Source organism: Bombus huntii, chromosome 6 (genome assembly GCF_024542735.1).
Source record: "Bombus huntii isolate Logan2020A chromosome 6, iyBomHunt1.1, whole genome shotgun sequence".
NCBI lineage: Eukaryota > Metazoa > Arthropoda > Insecta > Hymenoptera > Apidae > Bombus > Bombus huntii.
In genome coordinates, this window is record NC_066243.1 from 11,442,200 (window position 1) to 11,461,101 (window position 18,902).

Genomic DNA, 18,902 nt, shown 5'->3' on the forward strand with positions numbered 1-18,902 from the left:
ATCTTAGGAGGTTCTCAACGTTCGACGTATATTATCAATATTTCCAGGTTCTAAAACAAAAGCATCAATATTTATCGTCAACACAGTGTCGTCGATATTTATTGACAAAGCATATTGTCATCGAGAACCTTGAAATATTGTCATTATCATTGATCCTTCGTATATCGTCCTTAGGATAACTGGCTCTAGTTCAGTTCTAAAAAAATTACCTGTATTTTACAAAAGCTTTGGATGATATATATGTCTATGATTAGTGGCGAGTAAAAGGAAGATTTTGTTCATAGCTCAAAAGATATTTTGCCCTGGAAGGCTTAAGGGATGACTGAAGAGTAAGTTACTTGCAATTTCCTTTAATCTATCAACTTTCTTAACCTACTTATGATCGCAGATACAATGCCAAAACGTGACAATATTTCGAAAAAGTCTGGCAAAATGTGAAATAGCGAAGTCACCAATATTTTTTAATACGCGATCATCGTTTGATAAACCGGAATGATGCGCTTATAGTGGACAAAGATAGTTGTCTGCGATATGACCATTCTCGCGCGATCATTCGTAATGCATATTTATCATTTTTCCATGCTTCCGGTCGAGATTACTCGAACGCATTTCATGCGTGTTCGACGAACAAACGTCTCCGCGAACAATTTCCATTTCGTATATCATTTATATTTCTTAAATATGCTTCTCAGCCAGTAACTCTCGGTAGCCAAAGATTTTAATATTCTTACGGATACCGAGTAGATTTCGCAACGAAATGAGCCGCGCTTGCAAAGAAGCGGAGTAAGCCGAACTCTCTCAGATCCTACGTTGCATGTTTACGTACATACGTGGTCGCATGCACGCGACATTGTACGTTAACAAATCGTTAAACGGGTAGAAAATAAGCGTATTTGTTTTTGATAAAGTTGGCTTTAAATATCAGTAAGAAATGTTCGATCTCGCGGATCTCCTACACGACACTTACGATAAACAAACGTCTACTTAGATATGCAATTATACAATCCATAAAGTAGCGTTAATCGCTTCTGTATCTATTTATATAAATATACGTAAATACTCGAAGAGAAACAGCCATCGTGACGTTATAATATCAAATTAATCTACCAACAATAAAACGTAAAATTCGAATGTACAATTTTCATTCGTACGATAGAGCCTTAAAATCATCGTCGATCGCGTTCGATTTCCGATCCAGCAGAGTTTCATCGCCGAAAATGATCGTCCGCTCCTTTCCATCGAAGCGATACCGCAATAATTGCACGGTTGCGCGAATTCACGGCGATTGTGCATCGGTGTAACGTTCAGGGAAATGTTGCGCTCTCCGGTGGCGCGAGGTGTATCGCATGCGCGATCGAAGGATCGCTTCTTTAAATCCGATCGCGGCCATCCGTGGCGAGCCATGCAATAGCGACCTTGCATGGCACGGCACCAGGTTTATTGGCAATTTAGCATCGGGCCACACCTAGGCTGCGAATGGCGACGTGCATCGCGAACAAAAGAAGCCCCCGCGTTAAAAATAACGATATAGTTACGGATCATTATGCGGCCGGGGCACAACGATTATTATCGAGCATTGCTTCCAGTCTCTCTCTTTTTGCTCGTCCGTTCAATGTTAACGCTACCGCAATATATCCATAACTAAAGCGTAGAACTTGTATCAAAGAAATCGAAATGAAAGGTGCATGTAATAACATACCTATGAGTGCACGGGAAGAGACAAACCTCTATAACGTTAACACTGCAATCGCAGATTTATTAGATTCTAGGTTTATAGAATACAGATTTATAGCATGAAATTATAAAAGGTTGATCGCGTATCGGAACTTTTTCTTCGCTTCTACAAACGCGTTGAAAATCTCGACGCGTCTTTTTATGTACATTGGCCACCAAAAGTATTTGCAAGTATCTTACTTTCTAATGAAACGTTCACGTCGTCGTAGTATCAAATTTTTGTAGCTATATGAAAGTACTTCTAAACGATACGGAATTTAATTAGTTGATGTATTATATGCTATGATAGATACAATGGTGTACAAATGCGTTCTGTATTTTACACTTCTTGTAGACTTGGTAGAACTTTATCCCTGTTGGAAACTTGCAGGCGATACAAGAGTCTTTGAGCGAAGATTCGGTCGCAACGAAGTGGATAAGCGTGAATTCGATTCGATCGTTGGTTGGTTTACATTTACCGGAACGTTTTCGTCTCGTCACACCGGTAATGCACTTTAATGCAATCATAGACGATTGACCTTGGTCAAATGGCCAATTAACCGCACAGTGTGGCGGCACGAGCGGCACGAGTGGCTGAACGAGACGCGTTTAGCCACCACTGGGCGAAAACTTTGATGCCCTGGACGAAGATCAGACTATGCTGACACCGAACGATGATGAAGATCCATTGAACCTACTGTCTACACCGAATCAGTCTTTCGTTGAATTATCGTGAGATACGTCTCGCACTTACAAATACATAAAGGTGACATATAAAGATAAAAAATACTTCATTAGTGACAAATAAATAATAATATTAATAGATATCGGAAGGATTTATTAAATTATGGTATATACGATACAACGAACGAAACTCTAATGAAAGTACCTATTGTCGACGTTGAAAAAACTTGAAAGTATTGTCCTGTTTTTGGGCCGAGATATCTCAAACGAGTTTCGAACGAATGTAAATATTCCACAGGATGTGCTCGAGCCTCGCAGAAGCCGATATATTTGACGTGACGTATGCTTATCCGATTTAAATGAAAATAATTACTTATATAAATGTATCCACCGATATCCGTGGCCAGATAGTGACAGTTTGACGAAATTTCAATTTTTGAGCTGCTTCCTGTTCTGTTACACTTTGTGAGCTTAGTATCCAAAGGGACAGCTGGGAAGCGTTTGGGAATTCTGTTCTATCATTACTGAGATTATTATTAACACCACGGTAATATTGACCTCAACAGCCAATCATTCTTCGATACAATAATGACGTATTATCAAACATAAGCGTTTTATCAATGTTTACGCTCAATATATAACATGTCCTTGGAGAAACGGTCCACGAAACAAGAATTTCGAATTGATTTTATTGACAGCACGTATGTATAATCCACAAATCTAATAGGTTTATTAAGTCTGAAATCTGTTTCATACGTCAAGCAGCATTTACGGAGAACATTTTCAGAAATATCGCTCGAAACCCAGTCATCCGTTTCAAAATCATTGAAAACAGCGACGACAAAAGAAATTCTACGTCCTATTTCATCGGTAATGAACCAAAGAAGACTTCAATCCAGAAATTCCAACAATCTGTTCTAGAAACATCTTCAAGAAGGTCTGACAAAACTTCATCAACCTTCGTTTCGAATACTTTCACCTACATTAAAATCATCGACAACGACAAAGAACAAGGAAATTCCAATGTGTGATAGATCCAATACAACACCCAATGCCCGGGAAACAGGCACTTCCCTCGAAATCATCTTTGACTTTGAACAGTTTCGTCCATGTTAAGATCAGAAAAAATAACGAAGAATAAAACAATTGTATACCCGCCTCTTAAACTCTTAGAAAACATTTCCAGAAGAGTCGGAGATCTTTCTCGAAATCTAATCATCCTTCGTCTACATCGAGTTCATCCAAACTGACGAAGAGTATGAAAATTCCAATCCCCGGGAAACTGAACTCTAAGAAGCATCCGCGAAGTTCATCTCCAAAACCCGATGATCCATCGTTTCGTATACTTTCATTCGCATTAAAGTCGCGAAAGATGTCAAGAGGAAAATCGACTTTGCAGCTGGTTGTACCGGTAAGAGGACGAAGAAGAGAATTGTCGCGAGTACCTGGCGTATGGGTGGTCGCGTCCAAGGAGACCGGCGGCATGCCGGTGTTGCGCGCGATCGCGTGCTGATGCGGATGTTGATGGTGCGGATGGGTGAGAGGGTCCGTCTCCTGGTACGAGGGGTAATCGGCGTAAAACGGTTCGTGGCCTGTCATCAGCGTGTCCAGCATGTGGAGCACCATCTCCGAAGATGCAGCGGGGCCGCTACTCGTCGTCTGACAGAGTGGATCCGAATGGTTGTTGCCGTACGTGCCGACGATTATGGCCGGCGCCTGCCCCGAAGGCCGCGACGTCTCGACGCCCGCGACGCCCGCCGTGACGTCCCTCTGATGATTCCTCTGCCGCTTCTTCTGCTGCCCGGTGCTGCCCGCTCGTTGACGCGCACCTACTCGCGCCGATGCACGCGCGCATTCGTGCACCCACCCTCTCTCTCGCCGCGCCGCGCCGTGTGTAAGAGAACACCGAGACGATCAGCCGAGAGAGGATCAGGCTCTCAGAATCGACTGGCCACGATCGAGCATGCGGGAAAGTTTCGTCGTTGTTTTCCAGGAACGCGATAGACTTTGCTCGTCCACGAATTGCATAGCTAAGTTTCGGCGAGCATGCGAAAATTTCTAGTCGAGGAGGAGGGGGAGGCAACTTTGAATATTTATATACGTTCTATCCTAAGAGAATCGTCGACGAAGTTCGTAGAAACGTAGATGACCGACCACTTTTCACGAGGAAAAATCATGGACGATCGGTTTGCAAAATTCCTCACTTCGGTCAGTGTCCATTCACTGAGATGCACAGTATCATCACAGAATCACGACGGACTCTCCGATCGTTCCTCGCGGTAAACACACTTTGGTAGCCAGCATAGAACAGGTACAGTTTCCCTCGCACCTTTTGTATATCTTAAAACTCGGCAAACCAAACGAGACTCCTATGCACACAGAACTCTAGTACTCTAGACGAGATAACAACTTCCACGCGGAATACCGCGTTGATCCGCGCAACAGGTGTTCCACGGGTTGGAGCCAGCCACCTTCGAGGCACAAGCCCTCTATCCTCCTTTTGCCTTCCAAAACAACCACTCTGTCTCTTCCAACTGCCGTACTATAATCTTCACACTGTATCCAAGCGAAGGAACAACTAACACCTGAGAAGCTCCAAGAGAATCTCTGGTTCTTCTTTAGAAGAATGGTGTATCAACTCGCGAACGAATGAACGACCGAACGTCGAAGAATCACAACGAGAAACGAAAACTCGAGAAGAAAATACGCGTCGGATGAAGAAAAAAGATCGTCGAAAAAGAGGCGCGAATCGAACGTACGACAGAGCTTCTTCTCGCGTGCACTCTCCACTTGACGTGAGCGCGCGTGTCACTGTGACGAAGCGCCGCGCCGTTTCCGCTCTCCGGTCCTCTGCATCGACCTCCCTTCCGTCACTTCCCCTCCCGTCCAACCCTCCCCTTCCGCCGCTAGCAAACGTTACCCCCACCCCGTTCCTCGACGGGACGCGATTCAACCAGCTGCGGACTGTTTCGTCCTCCGTCACATTGCTGCTCCTTGTTGGAGGTGGAAGTGTCCAGTGGTGGGGATAACGAAGCACCGATGGGGGAGAAATGCGGCTCGTGGTGGGGATACGTGTGACGCGTAGTGGGGTGAGTGGTCGGTTGTAGGGGTGAGTGGGGAGGGGGAGGGATTCACAAACGCCCCTTGGAAGCTTCAACAACCACCTGCTGCCACCGAGGCGATATTTTCTACGCGATTGAGTATGTGCCATGCATTTCCTCGAGAATTTGAAGCTCAGATTGGACGACTGGTTCTAAGTAGGTCCTACGAGTCAATAAAGAACAATGTAATGCATTTGAGAATCGAGTGTTTCGTAAGGCAGTGGATAGATATGTTTCAAGCATCAATTTGGGTGACTTGGTTAGTTAAGCGTCTTGATTTATGACATTCAGCTATTTCGGGTCACGTGGAATTGATTAGTTTATGAGAAAGTTGAAACGAACTGTCTCTGTTTAAGGTAGTTTCGGTGGATCATTGGCTTTGCTCGTGCGAGATCGTAAATTAGAAGTTAAGACACGTAAATTGGATAAAATTGGGTTGCTTTCCAAGGGGCGCCTAACGGAGGTGTCGTAAAGTTAGAGGCCCAGCTGGCTGGAATTACCGTAAGCGTATGCTGGAGATGTCCCATCCCCGTGATAGATCGACCAAGTCGACCAAGATCGACATAATATTATTCTTGGTCCTGTGGATCGAACGACAAATCTCGTTCCTTGTTTGACACTGACTTTCCACTAAATCCTTCTTCTAAAGAGTCTTAACACTTTGCCATCACGTCAGTAACGTATTCAATATGCCAACTGATTCATCTCGAGTAATTTACTTTCCAAAGATATTCGCAACTCGAAGGTATTCTTATATTTCTGCGAACATTAACTATTCCCGTTAAATCAAGTTCCAAGGCAGTAACGAAAATATTCGTCAGAAGAACGAAATAAAATAGAGCTGCAAACGTTTCGTCAACCCGCCCCTTCATTCTCTTGTACGATAAAACAACGAATAAGAGGAAATGCAGAAGAATCTTGCCTCCAAAAAATCATAAAGAAAGAAAAAAGAGAAGCGGAGGAAGAAGCATAAAACAGAAGTAACGTGGCGGGAGTACATATATACATACTGGTATAACGCTTATAATACGAGGTCGCAACTCGAAGGGCCTAGCCTATTTTTGAGAGGGGGCTGGCTGGGGAGGCGCAGAGAGACCGGATGCTAAGAGAGGCGAGGCAAACGGGGGTTTCTCTGTTCGGCGGGCTCGCACGTGATGCAGAGGGGACCGGAAGTGCTCGCTCCCCTACGCCTCGTGCCTCTCGCTTCTCGTATAGTCCGCCGGCAATAGTAATGGGACTTACGAGCATCGCACAATAAGGACACGAGAGTTCGATGCGCCTTGTGCCTTCGTTTCTCCGCACGCTTTTACCGTTCGCGCGAGTTGCTTTGCTCCGCTCTTGTTGCGTTTGCCTTCGTTTCTCCCTATCCCTGGATTTGCACCTCCCACTTTACTCTGTCCTCTGGCCTCTTTTCTTCCACACGTCGTCTTTTGTACTCGCGTTCGGCACGAGTTAACGGAGTTACGGCAAATCGACGTCTGGTATGCCTGGAAGTCATCTCAACCGGTGTGTTAGATGTGTCTTCAAGAGTCGAGGGGTGAAACTAAAAGATATTCCCATTATCTCTTAGTAGTTTCGATTTAGCGGAGAATTCCACGCGTTTCTTCCAGTTTACGGTCTCTATAGCGAAAGACCGTTGACGAAAATTCGCTTGAAACTAGAGATAGGAAATGACAAATATATCGGACAGCATGGATCTTAGAAACAACATATGACTATCAGAAACTTCGTCCCACTAGTAAAAACAACATGGAATTATCTGAACCTTCCGACCAAGATCCGAAGACCTATCTGTGAAACCTGGAACCGGCAGTTAAGAAAATTGGAAAGCCGTCAAAGAACGGTGAAAACCTAGAGATCGTCGAATCCCTAAAAACCTCGCGAGAGCTCGATAATACCCGCTCATAATGGGGGTCGGTATCTCAACGTACTGTAAAACGGACGTACAAGATCTTACAAGCTTCTTTCTTTCTCTCTTTCTCTCTCTCTCTCCTGGCATCTGTTCGATTCCGAACGCTCTCCAAGTGAGCAACAATGCCAACGTCGTGCACGTACGCGTTCACAAGCGAGAGCCAGTTCGAGGAGGCTGCATTTAGGGGTGCATTAAGGGAGGAGCACTCGAGGACATTATAAAACTATCTCGCTCCCGGAATATTGGGGTAGGACTCCTCCTTCCCTTTCACTATGCTGCCTCGGCTTCCGGTTGTAACGTGAGCTTCCACACGTTCTATTCCTCACCATTATATCTAACCATCTCTACCCATATTTCTCTCCTCTCTAAGACGAGCTACCACCAATCAACGATCAGGAGGAGGACGAGAAACAGCGGCCAGAAGAGGACTACGACGACGACGACGATGAACGACGTCGTCGAGGGCGAACGTACACGGACAGGAAGAAGGGACGAAAAAAAAAAACATACACATACACGGCGATCGTGTCGTGAGTTCTGAATGAGCCAGAGGCTTTGTAGGTCCCCGAGGCGGTGTACGAACTATGAATGAACGAGTGAATGAATACAACCTGCGCCAACAACCATCAACCCCCCGTCACCCTTTTCCCTTCGCCGATCGTTTCATCCCTCTACGACCCTACTCGCCGGATTCTTCATCCCTCTACTGGAACGTTTGTTCCGTGGCCTTGTACGATCGTCCACAAGCCTCTCATTATGACATATGCTCGTGCTTCCACCTCGCCGCACTCCGAAAAACGATGTTTCCGATGGTCTTTCTATTCTTCGCTTTGGCTTTTACGAGCTGGATGACGGTTTAATTAAGTCAGCCCTGAATGTGGATTATCATAGTTTTGCTCGTAGATAGATAGCATAACAGTCGGTCGTTCGATCACAACTCTGGAGGACCTTGTGAAACTCTGGTAATTACGTATTCGATGCAGAAGGAAACCACTTGGAAAGCGATCGTTAGCTAGTTACGTGCGATATATTAATTCTTATGTATTCACTCTCTTCCAACAGAGTAGAATTTTAGGTTCTACACGTTCCTCGCATCTTCTTGCAAACGAAATAGAAGGATCCTCAACCCTTGAACCTTACGAAATTCTTTCCGATACTTTCATTAAAAGCCTCGACAAATTCCTCGCTGTTCAAGCTCACCATTTCCGCTCCACCACGCTATTCAGCTCGTTGCAACGACATCTAATACTTAAATATCGAGTATCCCCTTCGATCTACCCTCGACGTACCATATCGATCTCTCTCTCGAGGTATACAATGGCACACGTGCGGCTATAGTTCAGATATGAATAAAAGCAAGAGAAGAATATCGTTGGAGGACAGCGATGAAGGCTTGTGTGGCCGCTAAAATCCGCTCTTTCAGAGGACAACCGATTGGCCAATCAAAATGCCGTGTGGCCAGTCTCGGCTAGTTATCACGCGGTGGTTGCTTAACAAATAATCATTGTACTCGTCGGCACGATTGACTAACCTTTCCATAAACGTAGCGAATGGCGTCACGATGGCCGTACCTTTTTTGGCCCGGGTGTCAGTAAACCGTAGGGAATCGCTTTTGCGCGCACGGGATTCGACACCGTCTATAATTTATGCACGAGCGGCCGCGTGTGCGAGACCACAGTCTCTGTGTCCGTGCACGTGCGACGATCATACGTGACAAACGGAAACGATCGTCGTCCAACACTATCCTCGAAATATTTATCGACGTTCTATCGAATCACGATACGTTGACTCTTCGTGTCGATATATTCGGCTAATTGTAAAGGAATCGGTCTCGAAGGGTTGATATTTCGTTTGATATTCGAGCGGTGTGTTCGAGTTTCGTAAGGTTGAACCTTGAATGACGGATTGTGCAGGCATTTGGAAAGCTCAGATTGCGGGATTTCGAAATTCCAGGGAGTTTGCAGTATATTTGTAAATTTGTTTTAAAAACGACGAATTCCTCCTTGGTTTGATAATTGGAATTATTTATTACGAATTTCTGAAGAGCAGCGGAATGGTAAAATCGAGCTGGTTGGTACTACGTTATGGAACAAAATTAAATGTTAAGGATGTAGCATAGTTTCGTTGTCGTTGGAAGAAATTGAACGTTCTAGACCGAAAAATTGATCAAAAAATGATTGAAAGCAACAAGAAGATACACTGGTGGTTTCATAGAATATTGATCTTTCTTGAATCTCGCTACCTTTTCGAACATTCCATATATCAATTTAATAAAATTTCTAACGTAGAACTTTGAGAAATTTTAATAACGAATTCTTCGTACGTACTGAATTAAGAAGGCTGAATCGAATAAATTAATTTCAATCGAAATTTACTAATCCAAATCTAACCTACATATTACTTCGTCGTAATTATATCTTTAACGAAATCCGTAATGTAACGGTACTTTGGGAATACCGATAGTAGTTCCTTTTTACGTAATAAATTAACATAAGATTCTAAATAATTTGAACAACGAATTATTATCAGTACTTGTAATTAAAGAGGAAAGATGGGAGTAGGCGCGACTGAATTAATATTTCAACGAACGATTTCCATGTAAAAACGATAGGAAGATTTCGCAGATTTTTCATCGGGCTTGGCGTACTGTATCGTGATACTCGTGCACAAGTATAGAACGTGTCGTTGCAAGACGACCAACACAGGCGACCGTATAATAGACTCATTATTTCTGCTTGCCGGAGCACTGTTACGTTATGTATCGCGGCTCTTCGAGGTCTCTGGTTCGACTCTCGCTTATCCTCGCTTTCGACCTCCTCCTCTTGGAACCGATGCATTACGTTACTGCTGCACGCGCGTTCTCCAACTTTTCCAACCGACGGATCCTAGGCATAATTTATCCGATTATTCTAACTATTCATTATATCGTTCATTCAATCGCTACGATTCTGGAAAAACAAACAATCCTACGTTCCACTGCTTCGCTGAATCATCCTCGAGGAAGATAATTGCCAACTTCGGTACAAACAGAAGACTTTGAATTCGAAAATCGAGGAATTCTAAAAAGTTTGAAGAATACTACATTCTACTTCGAACCTTGGAGGAGAGACGAGAACACGTTCTAAGGCGCGAAACGAAAGAACGTAGCGAAGATTTTTTAAAATTTTTATACTAGAAGAAATAAAAGAAACAAATCGACAGAATGGATATACATTTCTTTTTTTACGAATGAAAGACGCGTAGCGATAAATAGCTCGGTCAAATCATACCTAGTTCCGAAACTAGGAAGGGAGTGACCGAGAGGCGCGGAGGAACATCGTGGATTTTTTATTGGACTAAACGCGAGGATGTCGAGAGAGGCAACAGAGCCCGGCGTCGTCTCCATTGTCCGCGGCGAAGCGTGCAGAGGGCCCGACTTTCCCTCGTTCACCCACGGTCACTGCTGCAATGACGTAAGGACCCCGGCTAGGTAATTGTTACCTACGCTACGAACGCTCGCCTCATAATGTTCTCCTCTGTTCCGTTCTATTCGACCCGGCTGCGATTCCCTAACGCGTATCAAACACGCGTGTAACTCTTCGTCACTGTGTCACTAGCTTCGCTTCTTCCACAGAACCTACTCAGATTTTATATAGGAAATATCCAACCGATTCTTTACAAACATTTAAAATACGCGTCGAAATTCGTACCTAGGATTCTTCCCAACCGAAAACGATCTTCACAAGCGTGTCGTCCTCGTGCAAGTAGAATTATCCGAATTTGATTACGGTGGATTCCATGGAAGCAAGTTCTATTGGAATGGCGTAAAATAGAATTCGATGGAGCCAAGTATCCGACTGTAACGACGTATCGGTGATACGACAAGCACGAACTGCCGTTTTCAAGGGATCACATTCCAATCCCGCTATGATATTCCACAATCTACGAGTTGCTACGGTCGATTAACCGAGAAACGAGGGAAAATATCGGGGCAACGACGAATTGTTCGATCGGATGAATGGGACAGCGATCTACTCCCCGGTGAACGATTTTCCATTGTTCGTCTGTGGAACGACGAGTCCTTCGGCTGAATGAGTTGCGTCAGAGTTCAGCCGATGAAAACGCCGAGAATAAGGTGAATCACAGCGGCGCGAATTGCGCACCATGAACGGGGCCGCGAGATATTGCAATCCCGCGAACCCTTTGCCCCGTGTCAGGTGGAAGTCTCGGTTAATGAGCCGACTTCTTCCAGCAAGCATCGCGAAAACCCTCGGTGAAATCGCGTGGATTGTCGCTAGCCCCCTTCTTCCTTCTTTCCTCGTCTCCTCGAGGAGGGACGATCCGACGACGAAACGGTTAAACGAGACGCGAACACAACGACGATAATGAGAGACTTGTGGCAACACGTGCAAACGCGGTGTGTAGAGAGATGCTATCAGCCACCCTGACGTAACAATGAGAAACTCCTCTGTGCCCGCCACTCGCAACGCTTTCCTTCGTTCGTCGCTCGCAATCGGGGAAATAAATAAATCGGCTTGTCGCACGCTGGACTTGCCATGCTCTTGCATCCTCTTCGTCTCTGCTCAGCGTTTCCCAACCTCGACTACGAGCTAATCTTCTAGGAGAATCGGTTGCGAGGAAGGAAAATCGGATTTTCTGGAAGTGATAGTCGGAAGTGACAATCTTTTTAATACGATGGACTTTCGTACAAAAATATAACAGTCGCTCTGAGACTGTTGAACGAGAGTATAGATTAAAAGTTTAGCTATTTGCTCCTTGGAGTTCGATCTGCTCGTACTTTTCTTCTATACACGACAAAGTTGCTTTCGATCGAAGTAGAACATACTTAAATACCTAGAGGTCTTATACGAGATTTATGTTCAGAAGCAATAGTCGAAGAAGGTAAATCGACCGAGGGGTTGGGAAACGCTGAACAGAGTCTTAGAAGAATAGATTAACTCGTTGTTCCTGTGGCTGTGCCTACACCTCGCTCGAACAGGAGGAATTCGATGTTCAGTCGAGTCCATATTGTCAGCAAGAGTTTTACACGACCAACGAGAACCTTCCCAGGACAAGGCTGCTCGTCGTGTACCATGCTTCAACCCCTTTTAATTTATCACTTCGCGTCGAACCTTTACGTATCTCTTCCCTTGCTACGACTCCAGCTACACATCCGTTAACCTCGATCAATCTACACTTAGGTACAACGTTCGTCTCTCGTGTTTCCGTAAATGAATATTTGACTCTATATATTTTACGTCTCGTCCACGCGAAGCTGTACCATCGATTTTTCTACGTGTAAATCGATTAGAGTCCAATCTCGTTCGTTTGTTTTTTGAGGAAACTGGAGCAGAGGATAGATGAAATGTGAGAGACACTTACCATCATTATGATACTGTCTCGAGGGCAGAGAGACCGCGGCGGAAGGTGGTTGCAACGGGGCCGTAGGTTGGTTTCCAGCGTTTTGAGGGCCGGACGAGTTCGAGGTGGCGGAACTCGCTGGCGTCGCTGGACTCTTGTGTTCCGGCGTCGCGCCCTGATGAGCACCGCTCTGGTATCCCAAGAAATCACCTAAATCTGGCACGCATACGCTTTCGTACATGTTGCCCGGCACGTTCTCCAGCGAGGCCTTCGCCGCGTCGACATCTGGATGGAAAACGGAACAAATTCCTCAGTTCGCCGCGTTCTGTCCACGGTTTTCTCGCCGACTATAGTCGCCGGTCGTCCCTGCTTCCTCGCGTATTACCGCAGATTTTTTTCTATTACCATTTCGTTCTAGATTTGTTTTTTTTTTTATTCAAGGAGGAGAGGAACTGGAGGAGTAGAATCGGAGGAGAATCTTGGAAAGATGTTCTTGCGAAAATTTTCAAAGTCTCGAACCTCGGTTAGTCACGATCGGACCGTTTAAAGTGCGAGCTGAATACGACGAGAAAGAATGCTTCTTCGTACAGTATGCTCCGACGGTGCGAAGCGTAAAAACACGTCGACAGCGAAGCTCGATTTTGTAATTTTTATTACCCTTCGCGGTTTCCATAATTTCTTAAGGTTCTAACTATTTACGATAGTCTTCGTAGTAGCGGAATTTATACAGTTATATAATTATTAGTAGCTTCTTAGTCTTCGTAGCTGCGATAAAGATGCAATAACGACAATAAATATACTTGTTGCTTTCCCATCTGTATGTTGCGGCGAAATTATGTATTTATCTATTACAATAAAATATTATCCGTCGCCTGTCGATACACCGAGCTTTAGAATCGCTAGCTTACGATAATTGGAGGAATTCTAACGAACGACGGATATACGATGATGTTTACCAGCTTGAGAAAAGCGAAGACCCTGATCTTTACTACGTTCGAGTTCTAGAACGAGTCTAGAATATTTAATTGTTTCTAGTTTTTCGATACGTTAATCTTATTCCACCGTACAGTTATATCGTACACGTTAACACAGTGTTTACACAGCAGCAGAGCAACGCGGGAGGAGTAATTAATGTTTGTGCCCGTAGTTACGCGATTATAGAATTCCATGTCATTAAGCCAATTACAGTGGCGGCGGCGTTAAGCCGCGCGTGCAAACTCGGTCCCTGTTTTTACCATTCCGGCGCAAGAGCACCGCGAACGTAATCGTGATGAACGATCTAGCCGTGCTCCATTATTACGGCCATTATTGCGAAGGAGACGATTGCCATTGGCGTGATTCATCGACGAACCAAACGAACGATTCTGCGTTTCTGACCCGGTGAGCTTGCGCTATAGGAAAATCAATTCCATCCCAGGAAACCACTCCACCTCTTCCCTTTTCCTTTTCACCTAAGTTTCCTAACGACTTTGACAACCGAACGATATATAAAATGGAATTTAACGTTTTCACGAACGAGATAACACGCTACGAGATAACTTGATAATTTTTGTCGCACGTCCGAAATATCTTTCCCTCTGAAGGGAAGAGAAATTTATTTACAGCCGAATAAATAGGATGAAAACTAAGTGATCGCGGCTTTTGTCACTAGGTGATATTGATAAAATCCGCAGTCACTTAGTTGCCAAGAATATTTACGATTTTGTAGAAACGAAACTGTACTACGATTCGACAGATTTAGGTTTCTCGCATAACAACGCAATGCACACGAGCGCGTAATCCTTCGATTAGAAATACAAGATTTGAGTGATCGGTACATAGCAATAAATTGTCTTGCGCGATAGCATTCGATTTTGTAATAAGCCAAATGAAGTTTACAAACTTAACCGATCGCCGTATTTGGCGCGAAATAGCGAAATTATAAAACAGAACTCTACGATCTTAGCGAACATCGGTCGAGTGCATTGTATCATTAAAACTATTAATCCTGCCAAATTACATGGCGTCGCCGCTATGAAATCGCAACGATGTCGCGTCGCATGTAATAATAAACAGAAAAAAGGAAATCTGAGATTGCGCAAAGGGCGACGAAACGACAGAAATTGGCTTGGACGAACGAACGATCGTTTCACCGGTGATTCCGATCGTGTACGCCTGCATCACGAGGATGCAGCTTTTTAGTTTCTACTTTTTTTTTTTTTTTTTTTTACGGCGCACGAGAGAGTTTCCTAATATCCGTTCTCGTTCGCGGAATCAAAGCGATTACCCACGCTATGTCGCGTCTACGCGCGTGCACCAACACACGTTGAATCGCGATTGGCCACGGATCACGAGCGTTCTTCCATTGTTCCATCCGGCGTATGAAAGAACCCTCGATAAAAATATTTCAGCTACGTACGACTATGACAAACTGGTTTACGAATCGACATAAAAAAAACTGTTATTTTTATGTAGATATTACGTATATGCTAATTTGCTGTTTTCTTTTATCAGACAGTCGTATCTATTTTACTGTGATGCGCTCTGTTATCTGAAATAATTATCCCGGCTCGTCTCATTATAGCGTTTCTACTCATTGTTTTCTGATAACAGAGATAGCTCGTATCAGTTACAGTCTGTTCCATATTTAGAAACACGATGGTACTCCTGTTATTTTATTATTATCAAATGCAAAGTAAGGAATAAAGTTACAAGGAAATAGATAAAACGTTATTCAAGAAATAGAATATTTATAACATTCGTTTCCTCGTAATATCACGCCGCGTCACGATAATCTTCCTCGTGAATGATTTTATTGAATTTCGAATGAACCTGGTCACACATTAATTAGAGTACAGAATAAGAAGAAGAAAAGGAAGCGTGTAACATCGGATAAAAATCGGATATGATGGAGGTTGGTGTTACGTGTGCCTAATCGGGCCATTCGATTGAATCGCGGTTTCCCCGGCTATCAGACGACACGAATAATCGATGAGGAAGTACGGGATTTTACTTAACGGGAATTAAATCATGGGTGAACCTCCGCTTCCTGCCCGGATCATTTCATACCTTGTCCCTCTTAGCCTCCCTTTCTCTTTCTCTATCCGTCTCTCTCGCTCACGCCCTTCCTGTCCACATCGGCGAAGATGTAGAAGTTCCAGGGAAACTTCCTTCCAACGATATACGATACGAACGATCAACGTCCCGCGACTAACCTCTCGACGATAGATCCTCTGCCGAGGAAAGGGAGAAGCCGAAGAAAGTCCTTCTTTACATAGTGTATTTTATCTGATTTCACAATTTCGTAACTTGACATCTTACGATATACAGACGTTCGTTAAATTTCTTTTATCTTTAAGAAACGATATCGTACAGTTTCCTTTCGATTAATAGTTAAACGCATTATTTGATTAACGATCGACAAAGAAACATATAATCTGCGGCGAACGAAAGATTTGCCAGCTACAGAAACGATCAACCTTTGTATTCTACGGTTAAACGGCAATAGCTCTTGCGCCGAATTAAAAAACACCGCTAGACGAATCTCTGGAATAAATTGAAAATGACGACTACTTGGGTGACCGTCTCCGATACTCTTAGAAGGAAGAAGAAAATCATCGTGCGCGCGTCTTTTCTGGAAAATGAACAACCAACGTGAACACGAACAAGTATTATACCGGTGCTTCGATTTCCACCCTCTTTCCCGTAAAAATCGCTGGGTCCATTGTAAAGTATCCTGGTCTCTATCTTGTAATCGAAACACGAGTGGGATTACCGGGTTGCATGCGCGCTTTTACACACAGTGATCCATACAGACGTTGGTCGAGTGGTCCGAAAACCACCTAAGTGGCCGAGGCAATGGCACGGGAGCATTCTGGTGGCACAGGATATCCGGAGTGGGAGTTTCTATGGCGCACGGCTCTTTTTTCCTCCATTCTCTCCTTCGTTTCGAATAAAAAGTGCCGATTCAACGCTTCGAAACGCTGAAAACACGAAGCTCACACACAGAAACAGAGAGGATACGCGTCTCGCTTCCACGATCTCGTCATTGTTCCCCCGTCGATCTTTCTCTTTTCCTCTTATTCTTTCCTTTCACTCTCACTATTACTATCTCTCTCTCTCTCTCTCCGTATTGCCTCGTGTGTATAGGTACCTGTGCCTGCCGTGACATTGCGATTTTACGGAAATTCGATCTGTGTTTTTGTTCAGCCGACTATAGGATGTCCCCGTGCTAGCCCAAGGAAAATGATTCTTCCGCTCCAACCTGTTTTCCCTTCTCGCGAATCTTCAGAAAATGACCACTCCCTTCTATTTTGGAGAACAGGGGGATATAGAGGTTCTTCTTTTACTTGGAAGAAGATCCTTTCTATTTCTAGGGGAAGTAGTATGTCGATGATTCAATTTTTTAAATATCTGATGTATAAAGTAAAATCGTATATCCCGTATAAACTGAACGTTTGATCGATAATTAAGCCTGTCTTTCCATTTTGCGAGTCTTCGGAAATTTCGATTGAAAATTCTCTTTTATTTTCTAACGTAAGGGGATACGGAGGTCTGTTATTTCCTTTTTATTTTGTTGTTCGAGAAATATTCGAGTGTCTTTCTTATTTTCTCGAGAAACTATCTTATCGATGATTGAATTTTTCGACATTTTTATATCGTGTTGTAATTAATTAATGGGGAATTCGAAGAGATTTTATAGATGTTAAGGGGGGGTTAATTAACGTGTTGACTTCGCACGAGGATAAGGGTAGCAAACGAAGAGAGTATGGAAGGAAGAAGAAGCAGAGAAAGTCACGTACCTTTCTGCAGGATCTCGAGGTGTTCCCATAGGATATCGCCCATGAAGGCCGGAGCACGTGCCAAAAATGATTCCTTGCCCATGGCACAAATCTGCTTCCCCGTCATGTTCTGCCAGGGTTGCATCGCCACACCAGCCAGGGAGAATTCCCCTATGGCCCAGTGCAACCAGTGGGCGACAGCTGCTTCCGACCATTGCCTCGGATCTGAAAAATATTATCACCAGGTTTTTTTAATCTCGCCACACCCACTTACTTTCCTTTTCTTGTACTTGAACGTATGAACCGTCGTTCCAATTTTTCTTCTTCCGACATTTAGCGATATCGAATGCTGAACAATTATTTAGAATCCGTTATGCGGCAAAATCAGTGGAAGGAAGTGAAAATAAACGGAGGAACATAAATAAACGAGCAGAACGATGAATGAAAACCTAGGATGCAAACAACAGGCTTAAAATGTAAATAAATAACACAAAAAAAGGAGGCTCCAATATAATCAAATGAATTATCAATTTAATCGAAGAAGTAACGCAGACGCTCAGCTAAATCATGAAAAGTGGCAAGGAATACTAATATATTCAAATACACTTTTTATATAGTCTTTTTTTGTAGATGCTAAGTAGTCAGTCGTAAAATCGTTGCAGCACAAATCATGTAACAGCCACATCTATCAAAATCAATGCGTAAAACGTAACAAGAAGTTGCATAAATATTCATGCCGAAAGAGTTCTTAACGTTTGATATTCGCATCGATGACTGAAACAAGAGTGTTACTACGATTTCGATCGATATCTCTTTAGATCGCAAAAGAAACAGCAACAATATCTTTTTTTTCCGATAGCCGGTCGTGTAATCGATCGGCAAATAACTTACGCTGCCGTCATAAAATCGCGAAACGTTTAACACTGATCCACGCTGAATAAAAAGCACCTAACTGTTGAAAATGATTATTCAAATCGGGTCGGTGATTAATGACGATCTCGCTGCTTTCAAACAGGAAACGATCGATATCTATTCTAATGTCTCGACGAGTTCTAACGTTCCCGTCTTTCACGATCGTTCTTTTTTCTTTTCGCGTGTTTCTGACAATAAAAATTCTCGTCGCCACTCGTCCGTACACACGCGGTTGAAAAAAGTTATTTTGTTCCACGAATAGGATCGCGCTCCGACAAATCGTTTCGTTATCGCGATTTAACGAGGAATAACGCGAGATCGCGTAAAACTTCGAAAGCTGAATTTACAGAATTTTTAATTACATGGGAATCGCGGAGGTGAGAAATCGAAACGAGGAATAACACGAAGAAGCAAATCGATTTTTGATTTTAATGAAGTAACGATGAAAATGGCGACGAGGTGAGAAAGGAAAGATTATAG

The 18,902-nt window shown here is 43.7% G+C and overlaps 1 protein-coding gene across 8 annotated transcripts in view; it reads right to left on the reverse strand.

Moving 5' to 3' along the window:
- Nucleotides 1–18,902, reverse strand: part of LOC126866439 (ETS-like protein pointed) — a 143,060-nt gene that overhangs the window by 12,056 nt on the left and 112,102 nt on the right. For 6 of the 8 annotated variants that reach the window (XM_050620013.1, XM_050620015.1, XM_050620016.1 and 3 more), the window contains 2 exons: nt 17,532–17,735; nt 12,772–13,035 (listed from right to left, as the gene is read on the reverse strand). In XM_050620013.1, the coding sequence (XP_050475970.1) occupies nt 12,772–13,035; nt 17,532–17,735 (468 nt within the window). The remainder of the gene's footprint in view (nt 1–12,771; nt 13,036–17,531; nt 17,736–18,902) is intronic. The other 2 variants (XM_050620020.1, XM_050620021.1) reach the window with 1 other exon arrangement.